Source organism: Lissotriton vulgaris, chromosome 10 (assembly GCF_964263255.1).
Source record: "Lissotriton vulgaris chromosome 10, aLisVul1.2, whole genome shotgun sequence".
NCBI classification, from domain to species: Eukaryota; Metazoa; Chordata; class Amphibia; order Caudata; family Salamandridae; genus Lissotriton; species Lissotriton vulgaris.
The window spans coordinates 44,147,870-44,168,689 of record NC_141698.1 but is presented as its reverse complement, the minus strand read 5'-3'; the positions used below and the strand labels follow the sequence as shown (position 1 = coordinate 44,168,689).

Genomic DNA, 20,820 nt, shown 5'->3' with positions numbered 1-20,820 from the left:
CGGGGAGGTTGGTATTGAGTTTGCAAGTGACATTATTCATGTAGCACCATTAGTATTATGGTCTAAAGTTTGGAAAACTGAGGAACTGAAACTGACAAAAGAAATCCTACAAGATTGCCTTAAACTTGAGCACTATAAGGAAATCCCATGGCTTCGATATGTCAGAGATACCCTTTATAAGATTGGGTTAGGCAACATGTTTACAAACCCTGGCATGATCAATAAGGATACTAAATTAACTATCAAGAATGCCTACAGCTCTAAATTGGGTTCCTTAAAGAACAGTGACTATGTATTACGTGTTCGGGGAAGGTTAGTGCGACCCTTTTATTTATCATATATTATGAATACACAATTGCGTTTCTATCTGACAAGGTTTCGCCTTGGTACTCTCCACTTCCTTTTTGCATTTCCAAAGCAGGGGGGTTGGAGTGAGACGCTACCTTGTTGTCCCTGTAATAATAAGGTCTCGCAAAATACTTTGCACCTTATCCTTTTTTGCACTTTGTATAAGGTCCCAAGAAATACTTTTATTAGACCATTACTATTATCCCTTGGATCATGCTATTATAAAGAAGGATATCAATTTTTATTATCTTTGTCAACTGCAAACATCTGTAATGCTGTACTGAGTTTTATTAGATCAGCTCTTGTGATTAGAAACTGATATTGAATGTTTATGAAAATCAGATTTATGTAATTATGTACCGTGGTTTTATTGTAAATCATGTAAATATGTACCGTGAATTTATTGTAGATGCTGTTATTATATTGATGTATACTTTTATGATTTCTTTGTGGAATCGAAATAAAGTTATTTAAACGAAACGTATTGCAGTTTGCTTTCTTTCTCACACATTTCTTGCTTAGGACATGTTAACATTTTGAACTAAAAAGAACAAATACATTTGCCAGTTATAGAGAGCAGAGATATAGCTAGTGGTGTCTAGTTAGTGAGCTGAAAAGAGTTTTTAACAAGATCTACTACTTATAATACTATGGAGGTGGTGGATAAATTGTAAATGAAAGTTATAAATATAACTTTGGAATGTTTAATATTTGTGTAGTTTAAACTTGGTTTGTATAGGGAAAATAAGGTTTCCTAACTATAACTGAGCTTTACCCTTTGTTTTATTGATTGCATTTCAAAATTTTCCAAACTTTTTTAATAAAAATGAGTTTCAAATCATAAAGTCCAGTGTTGCAAGGGGAGAGTTGTTATGTGGAGTGTTGTGCAGTACAATGGAGTGTTGTAAAGTCTATTGTCATATATTGGAGTATTGTAGATTGGATTCGAGTGGAGTAGAGTAGTGTGTTGTAGTGTATAATATAGTTTAGTAAAGTGTATTATATTGTAGAGGCATGGTGCCTCATATAGTGGAGTGAAGTATCCTAGACTAGAGCAGCGAGTTATACAGTGGAATAGCATGTCAAACAGTAGAGTAGAGTGTTGAAGAATCTCATAGAGGTGAGTAAGGTGAAGTTGAGTGTCATAGAGTGGAGTATCATCAAGTAGAGTGTTGTAGAGTACAGTGGAGGAGACGTGTCATATAATGGAGTGGTAAATCATAGAGAAAAGGTTTGTGATGTATCGTCAAGTGTCATACAGTTTAGTACAGTGGCATAGGGTAGATGGGCATAGAGTGGAGTAGAGTGTCCTGGAGTGCCATAGAGTGTTCTACAGTGTTCTACTGTGAAGTGATGTAGAACAGGGTATAGTACAATGGCACAGAGTAGGATAAAGTGTAGTAGAGTGGGCTATAGTGGAGTGGAATACCCTGGAGGGGGGTAGTGTAGAGTGGAGTAAAGTGTAATAGAGTGAAGTGGTGTGGCGTATACTACTGTGTTGTAGCATACAGTTGAATAAAGTGTTACAAATGGCAGTGCTGTGTTATATAGTAGAGAATAGTGTGGTATTGTACAGTATCAGAAAGTGATGTAGACTGCAGTAGAGTAGAGTGGCATACAGTGAAGTTGATCTTTGTAGAGTGGAGTGGTGTACAGGACATTACAGTGTTGTAGAGTGTGATACAGTGGATTGGCATTCAGTGTTATGGAGCTCAGTGGCATTGAGCAGAATAGAGTGGCGTACAGTGGAGTGGTGGAGTAGAGTGGAGTACTGTGTCAGATTAGGGTGGAGTAAAGTGGGGTGGGTGCAGTGGCATACAAAAAGTTGCATACAGTGTTGTTAGTGGACTAGCGTAGCGTAGAGTCTCGTGTACAGTATAGTACAGTGTTGTACAATGGAGTGAAGTGGTATAGGTAGGAGTAAAGTGTTGGAGAGTGCCATACAGTGTAGTATAGTGGTGTAGAGTGGAGTTTATAGAGTACAGTAGCATGTGAAAAAGTGGAGCTGCGTAGAGTGAGGTAAAGTCTCATACAGTGGAGTAGAGTTGAGTGGAGTGGTGTAACATAGTGTGGAGTAAAGCACAATAGAGTGTATTGGCTCGTTATAGAGTAGAAAGGCATGATGTGGATTGTACTAGGTTAGTTTAGAAAGTAAACTGTTATAAAGTGAAATTGCATCTTGTACAGTTGACTGGAGTTCTGCGTCATATAGTAAAGTATTGTATTGTAGAATAGAGTGTTGTACAATGGAGTGTACGGGCATAGAGTGGAGTATAGAGTTAGAAAGTGTAGTGTAGGGGGTAGAGTGAAGTAGAATGTCATTGTGTGCCATGAAGTGTGATATACTTCCAATATTAAATACCTAGATAAACAGTTGCGTCACTATGTTAAAGCCATTCTAAGTCTGTTAGTTTCATGTTTAAATCAGTGTGTGCATGGCTGCCTCAGTGTGGCATCAGTGTATGAATAAGTGTACCACAGTATGCATCAGTGTTTGCATGGGTTAGCATATGCATCAGTGTGTGTCTAAGTGTGTCAGTGTATGCAATTATGCATAAGTGAATGCCTGAGTGTCTTAGTGAATAAATCAGTTTCTGACTGGCTGTTTCAGTGTATGCATATGTGTGCGATTGAGTGTGTTAGTGTACGTATGAGTATGTCCCTGGGTGTTTCAGTGTATTTCTCAGTGTCTGTTTGGGTGTGTTACTGTATGTATCAGGGTGGGCCTGGGTGTGCGACTGAATGCATCAGAGTGTATCTGGGTGTCTCAGCGTAGCATAAGTGTATGCATAAGTGTACCACAGTATGCTCAGTGTTTGCATGGGTTAGCATATGCATCAGTATGTTTAAGTGTATCAGTGTATGCAATTATGCATAAGTGTATGCCTGAGTGTCTTAGTGAATAAATCAGTTTCTGACTGGCTATTTCAGGATATGCATATGTGTTTGATTGAGTGTGTTAGTGTACGCACGAGTATGTCCCTGGGTGTTTCAGTGTATTGCTCAGTGTCTGTTTGGGTGTGTTACTGTGTGTATGGGGGTGGACCTAGGTGTGCTACTGAATGCATCAGAGTGTGTCGGGGTGTATCAACATATGCATCACTGTAAGGGTGCATCAGTGTATCCGTCAGCATATGCCTGGGTGTCTTAGTGTATGCATATGTGTGTGTCAGGGTGTGAATTGGTGTGTCACTGAATACATAAGTGTGTCATTAGGTGAGTTATTCTATTCAAAAGTGTGTTTCTGGGTGTGTCATTGTGTACATTAGTGTTTCCTTGGGTATGTTATTATATATTTCAGTGTGTGCCTGGTTGTGCTATTGTATGCATCAGAGTATATCTCGGGTTGTCAGTGTATAGACCACTGTCTGTCTGGGTATGTCAGTGTTTGGCTCAGTGTGTGCATGGGTCTCTTACTGTATAACTCAGTTTGTTAGTGTGTGCATTAGTGTCTGTTTGTCTGTGTGAGCGTATACATTAGTGTATGGCCATGTAACTATATGCATCAATGTGTGCCTCAGTGTGTTACTGTATGCATAAGTGTATGCCTAACCATGTCAGTGTATGCATTTGTGTGTGCCTGGGTGTGGCAGTGTATGCATGAGTGTGTCAGTGTATGCATCAGTGTGTGCCTCGGTGTGTCAGTGTATGCATACATGTATTCATGGATGTTTTGCTGTATGTATCATTGTGTGCCTAGGTGTGTTAGTGTATACATCAGTGTGTGCTTGAGTGTATTACTGAATGCATCAGTGTGTGCCTGGGTGTGCTACTGTATGCATTAGACTGTGTCTGGTGTGTCAGTGTATGCATCAGTGTATGTGTACCTAAGGCTTACCTTACAGTTGACTTATATGTAGAAAAAATAGATGTTTAAGGCTTGGCAAGGGATTTGAAGTGGCTACTCGACCTGGCAGTACAACTGCACACACAGCCTGTGCAGGAGTAGGTCTGAGTCGACTTCAATCAAAACTACTTATCTGGATAGGTGACTTAGAGTGTCAGTACTTGAGTAGATACCTAAATAACTGTATCAGCCCCTCTCTGGGTGTGTCACTTACATGTGTAAGTAACTATGTCACTATATGAGTGGCTGTCTTAGTATATGTATAGGTCTCTATACTCTATACGTATATATAAGTGTCTGTATAGTTACCGTTCTGGCTGTATTAGAGAGTCTAGGGGTATGTACCTGTGTGTGCAACTTGATCTCTTACTGCTGGAAACATCAGTGCTGATGGGCATATAACTGAATGTTTAAGTGCCTCTGTCTAACTGGGTGTTTGAGTGGCTATATGCTTTTGTAAATAGGTATTTAACTCAAACTATATGAGTATAACTCAGTTTATGGGTCTCTAAGTACATATGTATCTCACTGAAATTTAAAAGTAAATATCTTACATTTTAGGCACATATCTCCTTGCTTTATGATTTATGAACTACTTACCTTAGGAGTGATCTACATGTAGGGGACGGTGGGCCTCATTTATTCGTTTTTGCGGTAGTGCAGCGCCTTCCTGCTGAGCTGCCCTATGGCACAATATAAGGGCAGGAATGCGCCGTATCTATCAGATATGGTGCATTCCTGTCTTTTTCCGACTGCACAGGCACACAATGGGCTGCCATGCGCCAACGCAGGCACCTTTGCACCATGTTGGAAGGGTGCCTGCGTTGAGAGGGTTGATTGTTTTAGGAAAACCTTCCTGCAAAACAACTATCAAAATGAGGCGTTTTTCCTCTTTCTATGTGTGATGCAGAATGCAGCATACATAGAAAAAGGAACACAAAGAAGAAATAAGGATATTTCTCTCCGTTGTGCCTCCTTTACACCTCCCCATGGGGAGGCGTAAGTTTTTGGAGGTGCCTCAGATTTACGATTTCTCATAAATCTGGGCCAGTGTCAAAACGCAATGAATGTTGCTGGGAACTCCCCCAGGAACATCCATTGCACGCCCCTTTAACACAGAAAGCTGCATTAAAGGTAACCATATTGACAAGGCAGTATTATGTGGCTCAGTGCTGCCTGATGAATATTGTGCAGGCTCCTGTGCCACAGAACGTCACAAAAAGTGATATTATGGCACTGCAAGGGGCCTCACAAATGAGGCCCAGGGAGTTTAAGGAGTGGCGAAGAGTTTTAAACGCCTGCTCAACTTGCCAGTAAAACTGCAAACACATTCTCTGCAGTAGCAGTCCCAACAATGGCTACTTGTCGGGATCGGTGACTTGATAGTGTCAGTTCCTAAGTACATATCTTAATGAATGTATTAGTTCCTCTGTGGATGTGTCATTGGGTATGTAAGTAACTATGTCAGCATATGACTGGCTCTCTTAGTATGTCTATAGATCTGTAAATGTGTATGTAAGAGGTGGCATGGATTGCTTACTGGCTGTGTTTATGAGTGTTGGGGTATGTAACTGTGTGTGCAACTGGCTCGCTTACTACTGGATAGATAAGTGCTATGTTGGTGCGTGAGTGAATGTGTAAGTACGCCTGTCGCTGTCTGACTGGATGTGTGAGTGGCTTTAAGCTTTTATAAATAGATATGTGAGTTACAGTATGGTGGGGAGACTGGATGTGTAACTGTGTGTAAGGCTCTCTTAGTGTGCATGTAACTCACTGAAACTTCAAAGTACATGTCTTACCTTTTAAACACATACCACCTGTTATGTGGCCTACCTACGGCCTACCATAGGGGGCACTTATATTTAATAAAAGTGGACTTTAAGGCTTGACAAGGGGTTTTAAATGGCATGTCAGCCTGTTAGTTAAACTGCACACACAGGCTTTGCAGTAGCAGGCCAGACACCTGTTTAAAGGGTGACTTGTCTGGGTGGCTGACTTGGTTTTGTCAGTACTTTAGTACATATCTAAGTGAGTGTACCATTTCCTCTGTGCACATGTCACTGAGTATGTAAGTAACAATGTTGCTATATTCCTGACTCTCTTAGAAACAGTATGGGTCTCTGAATGTATATGTTAGTAGTGTTATGGATTGCTTACTGGCTGTATTAGTGACTCTTGGATTGTATAACTGTGTGTGCAAGTTGGTCTGTTAGTGCTGGATACATAACTGTTGTATGGGTAAGTGAGTAGATGTGTAAGTGTCACTGTCTCTGGCTAGCTGGGTATGTGAGTGCCTCTATGGTTTTGTAAATAGGTATGTGAGTTGCAGTATGGGTGGGAGACTGAATGTTAGTTACATAGGTCACTCACTCATACAATTGCTGACACTCTCACTCACCCATATAATCACTCACACATCCATACACTCACCAATACAGATACTAACACACACTTACTCACCCATACAGTCACAGACATACTCACTAACTCACCCATACAGCCATTAACATACCCACTCACTCATTCATATAGCTACTAATACATTCACTTGCCCACCCATATAGCCACTAACACACACACTCACTCACCTATACAGACACGCACACACCCACTCACTCACTCACCTACAGAGCCATTCATGCACCTACTCACTCACCCATACAGTTACTAACACACCAACTTAGTCATCCTTACAGGTACTAACATGCGCAGTACCTCACCTATATAGCAACTCATACACAAACTCATTCACACATACAGTCACTGACATACCCACTCACTCACACAAAGAGCTACTAACACACACACTTACTCTCCCATATGGCCACCCATGCATGCACTCATTCACTCATACAGTCACTCACAGGTTCAAATACTAACACACCTATTCACCTATACATCTACTCACATACCTACTCACTCACCCATACAGGTAATGACACACCTTCTCACTCATCCATACAACTACTAATACATGCACTCACTCACCCATATAGTTAATAAAACATGCACTCACTCACCAATACAGCTACTAAAATACCCATCCACTCAACCATACAGCTATTAATAAACCTACTCTTTCACCCATACAGTCAATGATACACCCACTTGCTCACTCATACAGCTACTAACACACACACACTCATTCAACTATACAGCTACTAACACACAAACTCACTCACCCATACAGCTACTAACACATGCACTCCCTCACACATACAACCACTCACATATGCACTCAATCACCCATATAGTCACTGACACATCCATTCACTCACCCATACAGCTACTAACCCACATACTCACTCACCCATACAGCCACTCAGACACCCACTCACTCACCCATACAGCTACCCACACATAGTCCCTCAGCAATACAGCCACTTATACATGCACACACTCACCCAGGCCATACAGTCACTCACACACCTACTCAGTCATGCATACAGTCATTGACACAAACACTCATTCACCCATTCAGCTACTTACGCACGTTTTCACTCACCTATACAGCTACTCAAACATGCAGTCACTAACAAATACACCCACTCTCTCACCTATAGAGCTATTAATACACACTCACTCACCCATACGGATACTCACAAATCTACTTACTCAACTATACAGACACTCAGATACCCTCTCACTCACTCACTTACCCATACAGCCACTGACACACCCAGTTATACACCCACACAACCACTCTTACACCTGCTCACTCATACAGCGACTCACATACCTAGTCACTGACACACCAACTCACTCATCCATATAACTTCTCACATACTCACACACCCAGTTACAGATACTCTCAGACACTCACTTACCCACTCACCGACCCACTCAGACTCTCATACACCAAATACACTCACTCACAGCTAGTCATTCACCCATATACTCACACAGCCTTTCACTCACCTATATAGCTACTTACACACCCACTCACTTATCCATACAGCCACTCACACACCCACTCACATAACCACTCGCTCACCCACTTACACAGGAACTCACTCACTCATACACTGATTTACACATCTAGACACATACAATTCTTCTTTTTAAATCATGAAAGATGGTTCTAACCATTTTTCTAAGCAAATGTTGCTTGATGCATTCATGATGGCTTGGGCCGTGGAGGGCAGCACCACCCGATGGATGTAAACGGGGCCACGAAGTTTGAAATTTCCAGAGTCTCATTTGTGGGGCAGCAGTCGTCGGGGATTTGAATGGACCTGCGCTCAGAAACCCATTGGGGGTCAGAAGATTTTTCCTGGGTCAGAAGATTGCACCAATTGCACACTACAAATCCCATGATGCAACAAGGGATTTAGCTAATCTGAGTGGCCTATTGGAGGGCAGTCAACCATTGATAAAGTGTGACATGGGGCCACAGAGACATTTCAGCCTAAAATCGTTGATGCTTCACATTGTCAAATTTGTGTTCGAGTAGAAATATTTGGCCTGTTTCATAGACGATTCTATCCCGATTAAATTTGAAAGCTTTCCTTATTTTTATGGTATCTTCATGTTTTTTTGGTCGTGTCTTGATTTCATTTCTCATCTTTGTGATATGTTCTTGATTGTCACATTTATCTAGATCACTATTTAATTTGTCTATTTCCTAGATAAATTCCTCTCAGTCAATTTGTGCATATTTTATTACATTTTTTCACCAGTCGCCTAGAGGTGTCTAGATTGCTTTCTCCCCATTCAGTTAGCATTTTGGGGTTTGGGTTGTCAAAACGTGATGTGAGCAATATCCTAAGTCCATGAGGCACTCTCCCTGCTTCCTCTTATTTCTGAAGGGACTTTTGCTCCCACCACTTTATATATATTTCACCTCAATGCCTTCATTCAAAATCAAGATCAGCCACACTCTCTCCACGTATCCCATGAAGATGGCTTTCTAAGTGCTTGATTGTATATTATTATCTCTAGGATCTCTACAACACACAACACAGGACATATATATATATATCACGCAACACTCCGGGATGCTTAATTAGTTAATTGGCAAGGTTGCTCTCAACCAACACATTTCACCTTTTGGCTTTTTTACGGTATGGTTGTGCCTCAATACATACAAAATGTCATTAACAGTGAAAAAGGACATATGAAAATTGGAACACATTATTGTTTGGCTTTTCTGGGCACCATTTTGAAATGTCGATATTATATAGGCGATTTCACTACATCAAAAAAAAGACAACTTTAAATGATAATATATACAAATAAAGTTTCAATCCAATTCATATATTGCTTATTTCAGCATTGTGCAGCAATAAAAAGAAGATTAAACTGCATATTTATACAGTACATCATCTTTCAGCTTCATTCCCCAAACTTGCTTTGAGCATTGTCATTTATCACCACTCGCATATTGTTGTATATATAGACAATGTTTTTTTAAATAGTAATCGCGTTCACAGCGTGGTGAAGAAAGGGCCTGGGTCTCTGACTAGTGCTCAGGAATCCCGCTGTACAGGACTTACAGGTGGTACCAGGAGGGCTTCTTGGCCCCCCAAAGTCCCTCAGGAGTAAAATGGACTTCATCCCCCAAAAAGTACTGTGCCAGGAGATGCATTTGCAGAGTGGTGGAGAAAGGAGGCGTGGCCTCCGAAGACTTCTTAGCCATTTTACTGAATGGGAATTACTGGAAGTGACAGTAGGGGTAATTGGCCTCCAATTATATATAAGGTTTCCCTTCCTGCATATAAATAATCATTAAAACAATGACGTTTTGCAAGTTCTATGTGTGCTAATGCACACATTGCTTTTCAAATATAACAAGTTGCATTTCGATTGATAATATGCAGAATCAAATCTTTGTCTTAGCAAATATGGAAACCACTTGGATGAAAAATTGTCAGAAATTAAATATAAACAATTGATCCTCTCAACCATCAAATATTTCAGGATGGCAGATGTGAATTTTCAAATAAATAATTATTTATGTATATGTTTATCAACAGCAGTCATAGTAAACCTAAATCTCACTTTTAAGCTTGCACTATTTTTCCATACATGATAGGCTCATATCTTACCTGAGGGAACCTGCTGAGCCCAAGTATTCTTGCCATAGGAAGAGCTTCTGTTGATGGACCAGCTCCGATGAAGCCAACCAGCTTTGGGCGTGAAGGGCGACTGTAGTTGGGTAATGTATCTTTGCCCCCCGAGAGCAGCTGCAGGGTCCCCTGAATAGCCCCCAACTCAGAGAAACAAGAGTCATAAACTTGAAATCCCAAAGTAGTGTTAGGTAGAAGATCTGGGCTACTATTAATTTCTCTGATGGCAAAGACCATGGCAAGGACGCATTGATAGAATTCTGAATAAATCCTGGAGATAACGAACAACATGAAACCAGACATTTTCATTAAATCAGTGGCGCATATCATCATATTAGAATCAAATTGCATTTATTTAAATTAAAAGCCAAAAAGTTAGCAAAGCATCCGGTCACACATGTAATTAAATAACTTACATTTTTTACATATTATTTATTTAATTTTATTTTTGCTTCTCTTTATTTTCATTAAATTCATTATACTTTATTTAGGAGAGGTATTTATAAAGTTTGTTTCAGAGTATTATATTGCACAGAGAATTATATGCCTCAGTGTACACAAGACATTTCTGCAGTCAATGCTTTTTTGAATTGATGAAAGGAGGGGGCAGACATTTGAAAGATTTTAGTTTAGTGTCCTTAAACACAGTTTGAAAAGTCTTGCCTTCTAATGTTGACTGGAAAATGCTCTTTGGAGTGTCGAACTGGACCGAAGTAGATAGTTTCTCTGCAAGGAAATTAGGCTTCTAGTGATGTCCTTGAAGATGATGCTGAATCCTACACTGGAAGGGGAATCCATTAGGATTCTCAATCAAGTGGTGGTCATACCTGAGGGAAAGATAACCTTTAGTGATGCCAAAATGGTGTTTAGGAAGCCAAAGAGCACAATATGCATAACATGGGGTTGCCTTGTATTGCATTTTATTTGCCTTTTTATTAGACTTCATACCAGTAACAAGGTGCTGAAGGGCATTTGTGGACTCATAGAAGGTGGATGAATGAATGGCCAGTGTTCCAATGTGTGTGAAGACCAGAATTGCACTCTTATGTTGTTTTTGTTGATGCATCTTGGTGAGAATTGATGAAAAAAGGAGTGAGAGATAGGATGCTAAGTCACAAGCTTGTGTATGGATGGATAAACAATGCATGAGTGTAGGGCCTCCCATGTTGGAAGTGTTTTGGTGTTGTGCATGTATGTCAGAAACGGCACATACGATGTTGCTGTGAACACTTAGCTGGACACAGGCATGAGTTTAAGAGAAAAGTGGCTGACAGAGTAATGTATGTGGATATCTACCATCATGGTAGTCATCTTTATCAAAAGAAAAAAATGCACAGAAGTGAAAGATGCTAATTTTCCATGGATCATAATATACTCTCTGTGGTCTCCACTCCTAGGAATGTTCAGTTTTCTTCTAGCAGTAGAACATTCACTGACAGGTTTAGTCATGTGCGGATGGGAACAAACAAAAGGAATGGACATTATATAACCAGCATCCACCCAAATTGAACAGAGGACCATCTGTTAGGAGGGCATGGCCTTCATATTTAATTAATTTAATATCTCATGTTTCCTCCCAGTATTATGGGAGTGCCTTCCCTAATACATATTTGGGGTACCCAGTCTTTAGGGTGTCAACTAGAGGGAAAGCACTGCTGATTGAAACAGAAAGGTTTTGAGGAGGAGAAATGCAGGTTAATACAGCCACCAGGACCTAAGGCTAAGATGAAGTGAGGCTGATGGCTAATCCAGGGAACATTTTTGTTAAATTAAGACACTGAAAAACATTGGCTGAGGAGTGGATCCAGGAGGAAATCATACTCAGATCCTATCAGGCTGTAACAGGCTCAACCTCTCTGCCTGGCCTTTTTCTAGGTATCTGGGATGAAAACCTTGGACAGCAACCTAGTCACTTGAATCAGAGTGCACAAATAGTTCAGTTCAGTGATACTCAAAGTACAGCCCATGGGCCGCTTTTGCAGCCCTCCTGACCTTCACATGCAGAAGCGTTTCACCTTAGTACATAAGATTGTATCAGTGCATTTTGAAGCATTTTTTTAAAGTGATAGTTTAAAAAAATTAATATAGAAACAGTCACGCCTCCTACCACCCTAACAAAAATGCCAACAGTGAAGTAAGAGGCAAGTCATTTGTTCTGTCAAACCCTTTGGGTGGATACTATACATGGATAAAATTACAGTTTATTAAGACAAACACGTTAGAATGTTTTGTACTGTGCACACAGTTATTTCAAGGTGCTCTTACATGTGAAAACAAGAAAAAGGACGCCAAGTAAAATAAAATATTTGCCTAGGATCAAGGAGGTTTGGAAACTTCTTGGAGTGAAGGCTGGGGAGTGAAGGACATTTTTGCACTATGATCCAAAAAGTGTGTGACAGGAGTCCATAAATGCAATCATTTTGCGGCAAGTGAAAGAGGATGAACAAGAGTCGTATCTAATCTGTGATTAAGGCAAATAGCATACCACCAGGCGAGGTATGATATTTTGGAGGTATCTTTACAATGCTTTGTATGTGCTGAAAAGAAACAGCTAATAATGGATCAATGATTTGGGGTCGTGAATGACTTCCCTGCCAGTCAGGAGACAAACTACCTAAAACAACATTAATGAAGAATAGGGGAATTTTGGTTTTAAAAATGATGTTAATTTGAGACCAAACCTGTTCCCAAAATTTAAATACATTTGGAAATGTAAATAACATGTGATTCGGGTCGGCAGAATCATGAGGGCATGACCAACATTAACTAGGAGTGTTAGCATGTATCCTATGCAGATGCCCTGGAGTAAAAAGCAGTCTGTTATAGATGAAAAAAATTGTTTGAATGGTATTTGCCGCTCTAGAGGATTTTCTTATTTTGAGCCAAATTTTTTTCCAAAAAGAACTGGGCAAAACAACCCCTAGGTCTGCCTCCCAAGAGAGTTCTATTTTAGACGTATCTCTGTTTAGGGGCAATTGTGTTAAACAAGAGTAAATGGTAGAGGCCTTTGGATGTAATTGAAGAAAGGTATTAGGGGGCAGATTTAAAAGCCCCAAGCCCCATGTGCCACGTGTACACCGCCTTATGTGACGCAAGCGCGGCGTACACGTAGCGCATCTCTGTGAGGTATTTACAATGTAACGCAGCTAGGGAGATGCGTCACGTTATAAAGCCCAGCGCCACAATGGGGGCGTTCCCATGCAGGGTGGGTGTTCCGGCGCCTGTGCGCCTCGCAAAAGTGCCTGCGTGAATTCTACAAGATTTCACGCAGGCACTTCCGCGACGCTGCTACGTATATTCCTTACGGCTGCTTGAAGCAGGCATAAGGACTGACGCAGCATGTTAAGTATTGGGCGGCCCTGAGCATTGCTGGAGTTGCGTCGCGCTTGCGACTCGACTCCAGCGATGCGCCGCCCTTACGTCACGAGATGCGTCATGCATCTGCCTACCCTTGCGCCACGCAAGGGTAGTTTTGCGTGACGCATCTGTTCTGGCGCATCTCTGCTGATATGCAGAGATGCGCCAGAACTCGTAAATATCCCCCTTCAAGTGTTGTGGGAGATGGAAGATAAGGAGGGTGCATCTGAAATCGCAATTTGCAAAGTTAAAAATGTGTGTTTGGTGGAGGCTGGTAATTGATACAGCTCCAGTGCTTGTGAGAATTGGAGGGGTATGCCTTGGTCATATAACTGGTATATCTATATCAGGCCTTTCTTTCTCCAGGTTCTCCAATATATCGGTTTATTTTTGATTAATACCTGCTTTTTATGCCAGATTTTGGAGTTCATAATAGTGTTAAGATCATGTGGGACTTGAGGGAGGGTGACTTGCAATAGTTTACATGAGTGTTTGATAACTGGCGTGGAGTTGTTTTGAAGTTTGCGAGTAAAAGCAAGGTATTCCTGAAATGAGAAAGGTTCTGTAAATGAAGCTTCAAGGTCAACCCATAATGGTCTGTTAGATGAATAGTCAGATAGCCAATGTGATAACTGTTTCAATTAAAAGGCTTTATTGTAATTAGAAAAGTGGGGAAAATTAAGGCCTCCTTCCGATTTCGTCTTCTAGTTTTTGTAATGCGAACATTGGTTTCTTGTTATTCCATAACAAAGTTATTAGTATAGAGTTGATCTTGTGAAAGTGTTTAGTTGGAATAGATAATGGTATATTGGAGATGATATAAAGAACTATAGGGGTGAGCATCATTTTGATGCTGTCTAAGCGTCACCACCAGGGGAGATGAAGTGGACTGAAACCGAATTTAGACTCTCCCAAATGCAGATGGAGAGGCAGGGTGTTCCAAAGCTTAGCCTTGGGAAACGCAGAAGTCTCAAATTATTAGATGTCAAGTCTCTCACCTGCTGGTACTGTCTGATTCTATTTCTACTGTATAGTGCCCCTTTGCCCCTAAATACATTTGCTGTCCCGTTAACTCACTCTTACAGGTTTCTAATTTCTGTCTTTCTGACTTTTTTTGTCTTTGTCATTCTCCTTCTTTCCCCTTTGTGCATTTTCCTCTCCTGCTGTTGATAAAGTCCAATGTGGAAAATAAGTGTCAGTCTTTAAAATGAGTGTCAGTAGGACCCACCCGCCACCATTAGCTCAAATTAAGCACTACCTGCCATGGGAACGTGTGCTGCAAATTCAAGCTGCCTACTTGATTAAAGCAATAAAGTCAGTCTCAGAGTGGGAGCATCATTCAGCATTCAAGAATAGCATTGCCCCTTGTTTTTGTACCTGAGCAAAGTGGCACAGTGCACTGTTTGAATTCAGGGCAAAATGTAATACATTTTAAACTCACATTACCCAATAATACCTCAATCCATAGGACTATATTTGACCCAAACTGTGCCAGAGAAGCACTATGGCACATAAACACTGTAAATGGATTCATTTTATTAATGTAGAAAAAAAGTATGATTACAAAGGAAATCTAATTACCTTTCACAGCGCCTGGGAGAAGGGCGCTCTGTGAACAAAGAATTGATCGAAGGGTAAATTGTTTCTTCACGGACAGAAGCCAGAATGCCAAATACCATATCCCCTTCCTTGGAATACGTCTCCACGTTTGGTAGTGAGAGTTCACAAGGGAGTGGTCGGCCATCTGATGCAGCAGTGGATGCAGTTGCCCACAAGACCATAATAATTATCAAGTATGTAATATCCATTTCCAAGTTCGGATCTTTTTTTGAACCACGCTGGGACTTCTAATACCTAAAGGTGCTCCTCAAACTACAAAAACAAAATGGTGGTCAGTATGTGAGGGCAAGGTAGTTGCTTTGGTCTATGAACATGTTCACACCTATTATAACTATTGATTACTGTTCTCAAACCTGACATAAAAGTCAGTCACGTCACTCCGTAAAGCACACCATTACCAGTTGTTGTAAGAGGGCAGCTGTCACACATTAAGATACCTTGGGCCCGATTCACAGAACTAACTTAAGACAAAATCCTAAACTTACTACTTTTGGTATTCACAGAAGTTAGGATTTTGTCTTAAGTTTGTCTTAAGACAAACTTAAGACAAACTTAAGACAAAATCCTAACTTCTGTGAATACCAAAGGTAGTACGTTTAGGATTTTGTCTTCAGTTAGTTCTGTGAATCGGGCCCTTAGTTCGTAGGCAGTAGTACAGAATCCAGTTGATGTAGTTAATTATATACGCCTACCCAGTGCAACCTCGACTCTGGTGACCCCCCTCGCCGTAACCACTAACACAGCAACGTAATGGCTCCCCAACATTCAATGACTTCATAGGCCCAAAATGTATCCTAATCACTCTGCACATTGTTTTAGATGTATCCATCATTCTTCAGCAAATTGGTCACATGTTATGGTTTATTGTGATAAGATTGCAAAATAAATTCTGGGAAGAGATTTTCAGCCATTTCCAGCTGAAATGTGGTATCGAAATTGTAGTTAACGAGAAATTAATTTTGTACAGTTATGATCCTGATCTTTCCTTTCCCAACCAGGTGGCTCAATTGCTATATATTGCTATGGCAGTGGCTAGATCTCTGCTATTACAACTTTGGCGTACAGAGCAGATCTCATCTCTTTATGAATGGCTACATAAGATGTAACGGGTTAAATTAAGTGAGAGTACGTTCGCCCAACGAGCAGAGGGTATTAGAAGATTTGGGGGACTTTCTTTGATTACAAATTTCTTTTGAGAGCAGGCATTGAGATTACGGGAAATAGTCGTTTTTATATGCTCTACAGCATATTATATGCAGACTTCAATAACTTTTGTTGTATAATGTGTGATGTATGTTATTTGTTTTCCTTTCTTTCTTAGAACTATGACATTTGTTAAGACTAAATGAGATGAAGTACTGTCAATGAACTGTACATTATTTATAATTTTATTTATCATTTTGTATTGTTTTGAAAGACTTCTTGCTAGCAATCCCATGTTGTGTTTACAACCACACATGCAAATATGCACATTTTATAACACATGTTCTTGCTGAAATAGAACATTGATTTGATGTTTGGTGTTTGGGGGTATACTTCAATTGAAATAGTAGGAAAAATTCAAAAAAGACTTCATAGGCCTGGTGACTAGTGCAGATAATTCATGTCAAAGACAGATATTTATAGCAGAAGGTGTAGTTCTAGCAAACATTCTGGTTTATAAGAGCTTCAAAAGTAACTAGTAGCCACAAAAGTTTGAATTGCTAGAATTAAACTTCAGGTGTTGAAAGAGTGCAGGTGTCACAAATGAAGATACCTTCTTAGAAACCAGTGGCCTCATTTATGAGAAATGACGCAATGCTGCATGAAAGCAGCGATGCGTCACTTCTCAGTGCAGACTCCTTGCGGACTCCTTGCGACATTCCTGATGTGAAAGGGCCCGTGTCAGTCTTACGCCTGCTGTGAGGCAGGCACAAGATTTTGACGCAACGGCGTCCTAAAAGTGACGCAGTGAAATCTCATAGATTTCACTGCGTCACTTCTACGACCCTTCCTTGCGTCAATATGCCCCCCTTGCATACATTATACCTGGCGCAGGTATAATGTGGCGCAGGGGTTTATAAAATGACGCATCTACCTAGATGCGTCACTTTGCAAATATGGCGCAACAAGGCGCATTTTTTACGCCACTGGTGCGTCACCAAAAGTGATGCACGGGCGGCGTAAAATTGACGCACAGCCGCATAAATGAGGCCCCAGTAGTATAGTAGCCGCTTGATGTATGTAATTATATACGCTGGAGAACGCTGTTTACAGCCTACTCAGTGCAACTTCCACTCTGGTAACCCCCCTCCCCTCTAACCACTGACACATCAAAATACTGACGGCTCAACATTCATTGACCTCATAGACATGGTGATCAGAGCAGAGAATTCATGACAAAGACATAATTATAACAGATGGTGTATTTTTTAGCAAAAATGACTAGTAGGCAAAAAATAATTAATTTGCTGAAATAACATTTCTCATTAAGTTCTCTTAAGATGACCAGCCCACTATAAGTTTCAATTACATTTTTAAAACAAATGCATGTTGTAGATTCCTGAATTTGTCTTTCAGGAGTGGTACAGTCTTGAACCCATGGTAAGGTTTCCTATAGCAGTTTGTTAGTTAAGCCTGATAAGGACATTGTTGGTGTGACTGAGCATGTAGGGTGAATGGATTGGGAAGTCCCCAACTGTCTTCCAACTTCCTGCCATATTGTGTTAGATCAGGGTGATTGAATGCAGGAGATTAGGAAAACACGTGACAGCTTGGTGAGCATAGCACAAATACAATTTTATTATGTATGTTCCCTTAGATCATACCCTAGTGTTCACTGTCACAAATCAAACCATCCTCCCTATGTAACTCCTAACGCAAGCATGTGTGTACTGCAAAGACATTCACTGATCCATTATTAATTGCTCTTAATTGCTAATTATGCACATGGTCTCTCTGTCCATTTCCTCACTCTCTTCAAGCATCCAGCACTATGTCTCAACAGAGGTAGAACAAAACACTGTTTCTGAACTTAGGTACCATAAAGTGTATTTTTGGCATCCTCATCTTGTGCTACAGATATGTAGAGCACACGAAGGAAATTGTACTATACTCATTTGATTCAGTCTGCAAAACCATCCATGCATGATTCATGTGGTCCAGTACAGCTTTTTAAGCTAGGATATCGCCCGTTGGTCAATGACTGCATTTATGCAACTGACTTTTGGCCTCATACTTCACCTAAGAGACATGCTTGCTTATAACATGTCAGTAAATAGGTGGCGTTGAATCTAAAATGAATGAGGAGTGTGTCAGTCCACCTATACCATTTCCTATTTCACACTAATGAAACAGGAGAACAACACCCGTGAGATTTTCAGAGGCAGGGTACAATCTGTCACCCTGTGCAGAACTGATTTATGGGGGTGTGAAAAGGTCCAGGTGCTGTTTTCAAGGAAAACCAATTTTGCTAAATTAATCCTCACCAAAGCACCCTCATGGTGCCTTTCTTCTTTGACACAGATCTCAGGAAAAATGATCACCTCTCTATCTTAAGACCAATATTATTTTGGGTCAGATTGTGGACAACAGCTGTGCTTGACATTTATAGGGTTGTCTAGTAGAAATCTTATTTCTAGGTAAGGCAGTTACACTGCTCTGGTTAGGCCATGTAAAAGAATTGGTTTAGCACCCTGGGGTTAGAAACCATGTGGCACGAGCCTTGTTCTATGGTATGGGCAAAACACCTAAGGGCTCTTTGAAAGTTCCTTCATAGAATTGTGTTGTGTGCAGGAGTCATCAGTGTCCTGAAAAGGGTAGTTTATCTGACAAATGTTTAGAGTTTATACTATTTCCACCCACGTTTTGATGTTGTACCTAGATTAAATATTTCCAAACAAAAACACTTTTTATGAAATTTCGGTCTGGTATGATGCATATAACCAGTAAATCGAAGAGTCACTCTGATGATGAGACTAACAGGTGTGACGTGCAATCACAATGTTATTGAAATATTGAACATGTATTACGTTTTTTGACCGGTCTATTAGAATGTGAGTAAATGCTGGATTCTCCCTTTATGTCTGTTTTTGAGGTTTTGGAGCTAACTGCCCACATTTTAAACTTAGTACAATGCTTTATTGTATTCGTATTGTAAATTATAACTATGTTTTGTGTAGGGTTCTGCCATGAAATAATCATAGACTTGACTTGACATGGCAAAGTAACACTCACACATGTTGGAAATAAGTGAACATTTATATAGGTGTCGTGTTGTACATTTGTATTGTAAATATTATCCACAACACATATATACGTTATGCTACAGGTAAAATTCTGAATAAGAACAACTTTCTTTTGTAAATGTGGCCGGTGTTGTTAGTATGCATAGGGGAATGCAACTAATTGGGATAATCCATTATTTACCCTGTGTATTTTCTTTTTCTCTTTGTCACCTTTTGGAGATTGCTTAACATCTTACACATTTTAACGTGATGCAACAAATAAAATGCATTAATATGATGACAGTGGCATGAGCCCAAAGTGAACTTTAAAAAGTGGCTTTGGTAGAGACAGTTAGGATGGTTGCAGGTAGATTGTTGAATCTCCTTAGAAACCATTGTCTGTAAATGTGATGGATCCCCTATTCCACCCACTCAGAGGGGCTGTTTGTGTTCTCGCAGTTGTCAGTGACTGACCAATCAAAATACAATCCTAACATGACCAATTTCTACACTTCCACAGGATCTCCTGTTGTGAGCCCCTCTCCCTTTGTCCAGCGAAACATTGGTGGCCGGATGTCATTCTCTTACTAGCCTAACAACACCAGAAAGTCGATGATATGTCAAGTCAAGTTTGCCCTATTTCAAATCTTAGACTGCTTTATAGTGTGGCTCACTGGTTAGAGGAGGCAGACCCTGAAGCAGAGGTCAGACCCGGGACCAGGGTTCAATTCCCGATGCGGCAGTGTCCTGAGCCCAATTGTCCATGGACTCGATAATTCTCGCTTCGGTGCCCACTCTAATTACGAGTTCACACTATGCAGCTCTGGGCAATAAGCTTGCATAATCTCCACAACGGCCCCCCGCGGCGAGATGCCTGTCTTTCACCTTGGGGATGCCCAGTATGGGTTATCTCACAGGGAAAAAGCCAGGACGGGTTCCCAATGCAAGCGCCAAGATGCCCTAGGGTAAGTCGAGCGCTATATAAGAACATACATACATCCTTTATTGTGCTGAAAAGAGAAACAGAAAAAGCATTTTTAATGTGACCTGGCAAAAGGTTTATACAATGCGGAGCTACTTTGTAGTTTACAGATCCTTGGCGATTTTAATGGAGACTACTTTCTGCTGTGTAGAAAACAAAAAACTACAACACATTAGAAATTTAAAAAACACTTACTGAATTATCAGAGATGTGTATAAGCATTTTTGTAGTGAAGAGAACCCGCATGTCTGCAACGGCTCGAATAATTGCAGGAGATTTAGTATGATCAGCAGTTTTATAAGATTTTTCTTTCCTAGGCATGGTGTCACCAGAGAAATGGCTTCATAGTAATCATCTGTACTGATCCCTTGATGGTCCACCCACCACCCCACA

The 20,820-nt window shown here is 40.5% G+C and overlaps 1 protein-coding gene across 1 annotated transcript in view; it reads right to left on the bottom strand.

Annotated features, from left to right (window-relative positions):
• The window catches only part of LOC147684526 (extracellular calcium-sensing receptor-like), a 47,559-nt gene extending 32,131 nt beyond the window's left edge, over nucleotides 1-15,428 (bottom strand). The window contains exons 1-2 of the mRNA XM_086939687.1: nucleotides 15,202-15,428; nucleotides 10,243-10,534 (exon numbers count right to left, since the gene is read on the bottom strand). Of these exons, the coding sequence (XP_086795813.1) occupies nucleotides 10,243-10,534; nucleotides 15,202-15,428 (519 nt within the window). The remainder of the gene's footprint in view (nucleotides 1-10,242; nucleotides 10,535-15,201) is intronic.
• Between the last annotated feature and the right edge of the window lie 5,392 nt (nucleotides 15,429-20,820).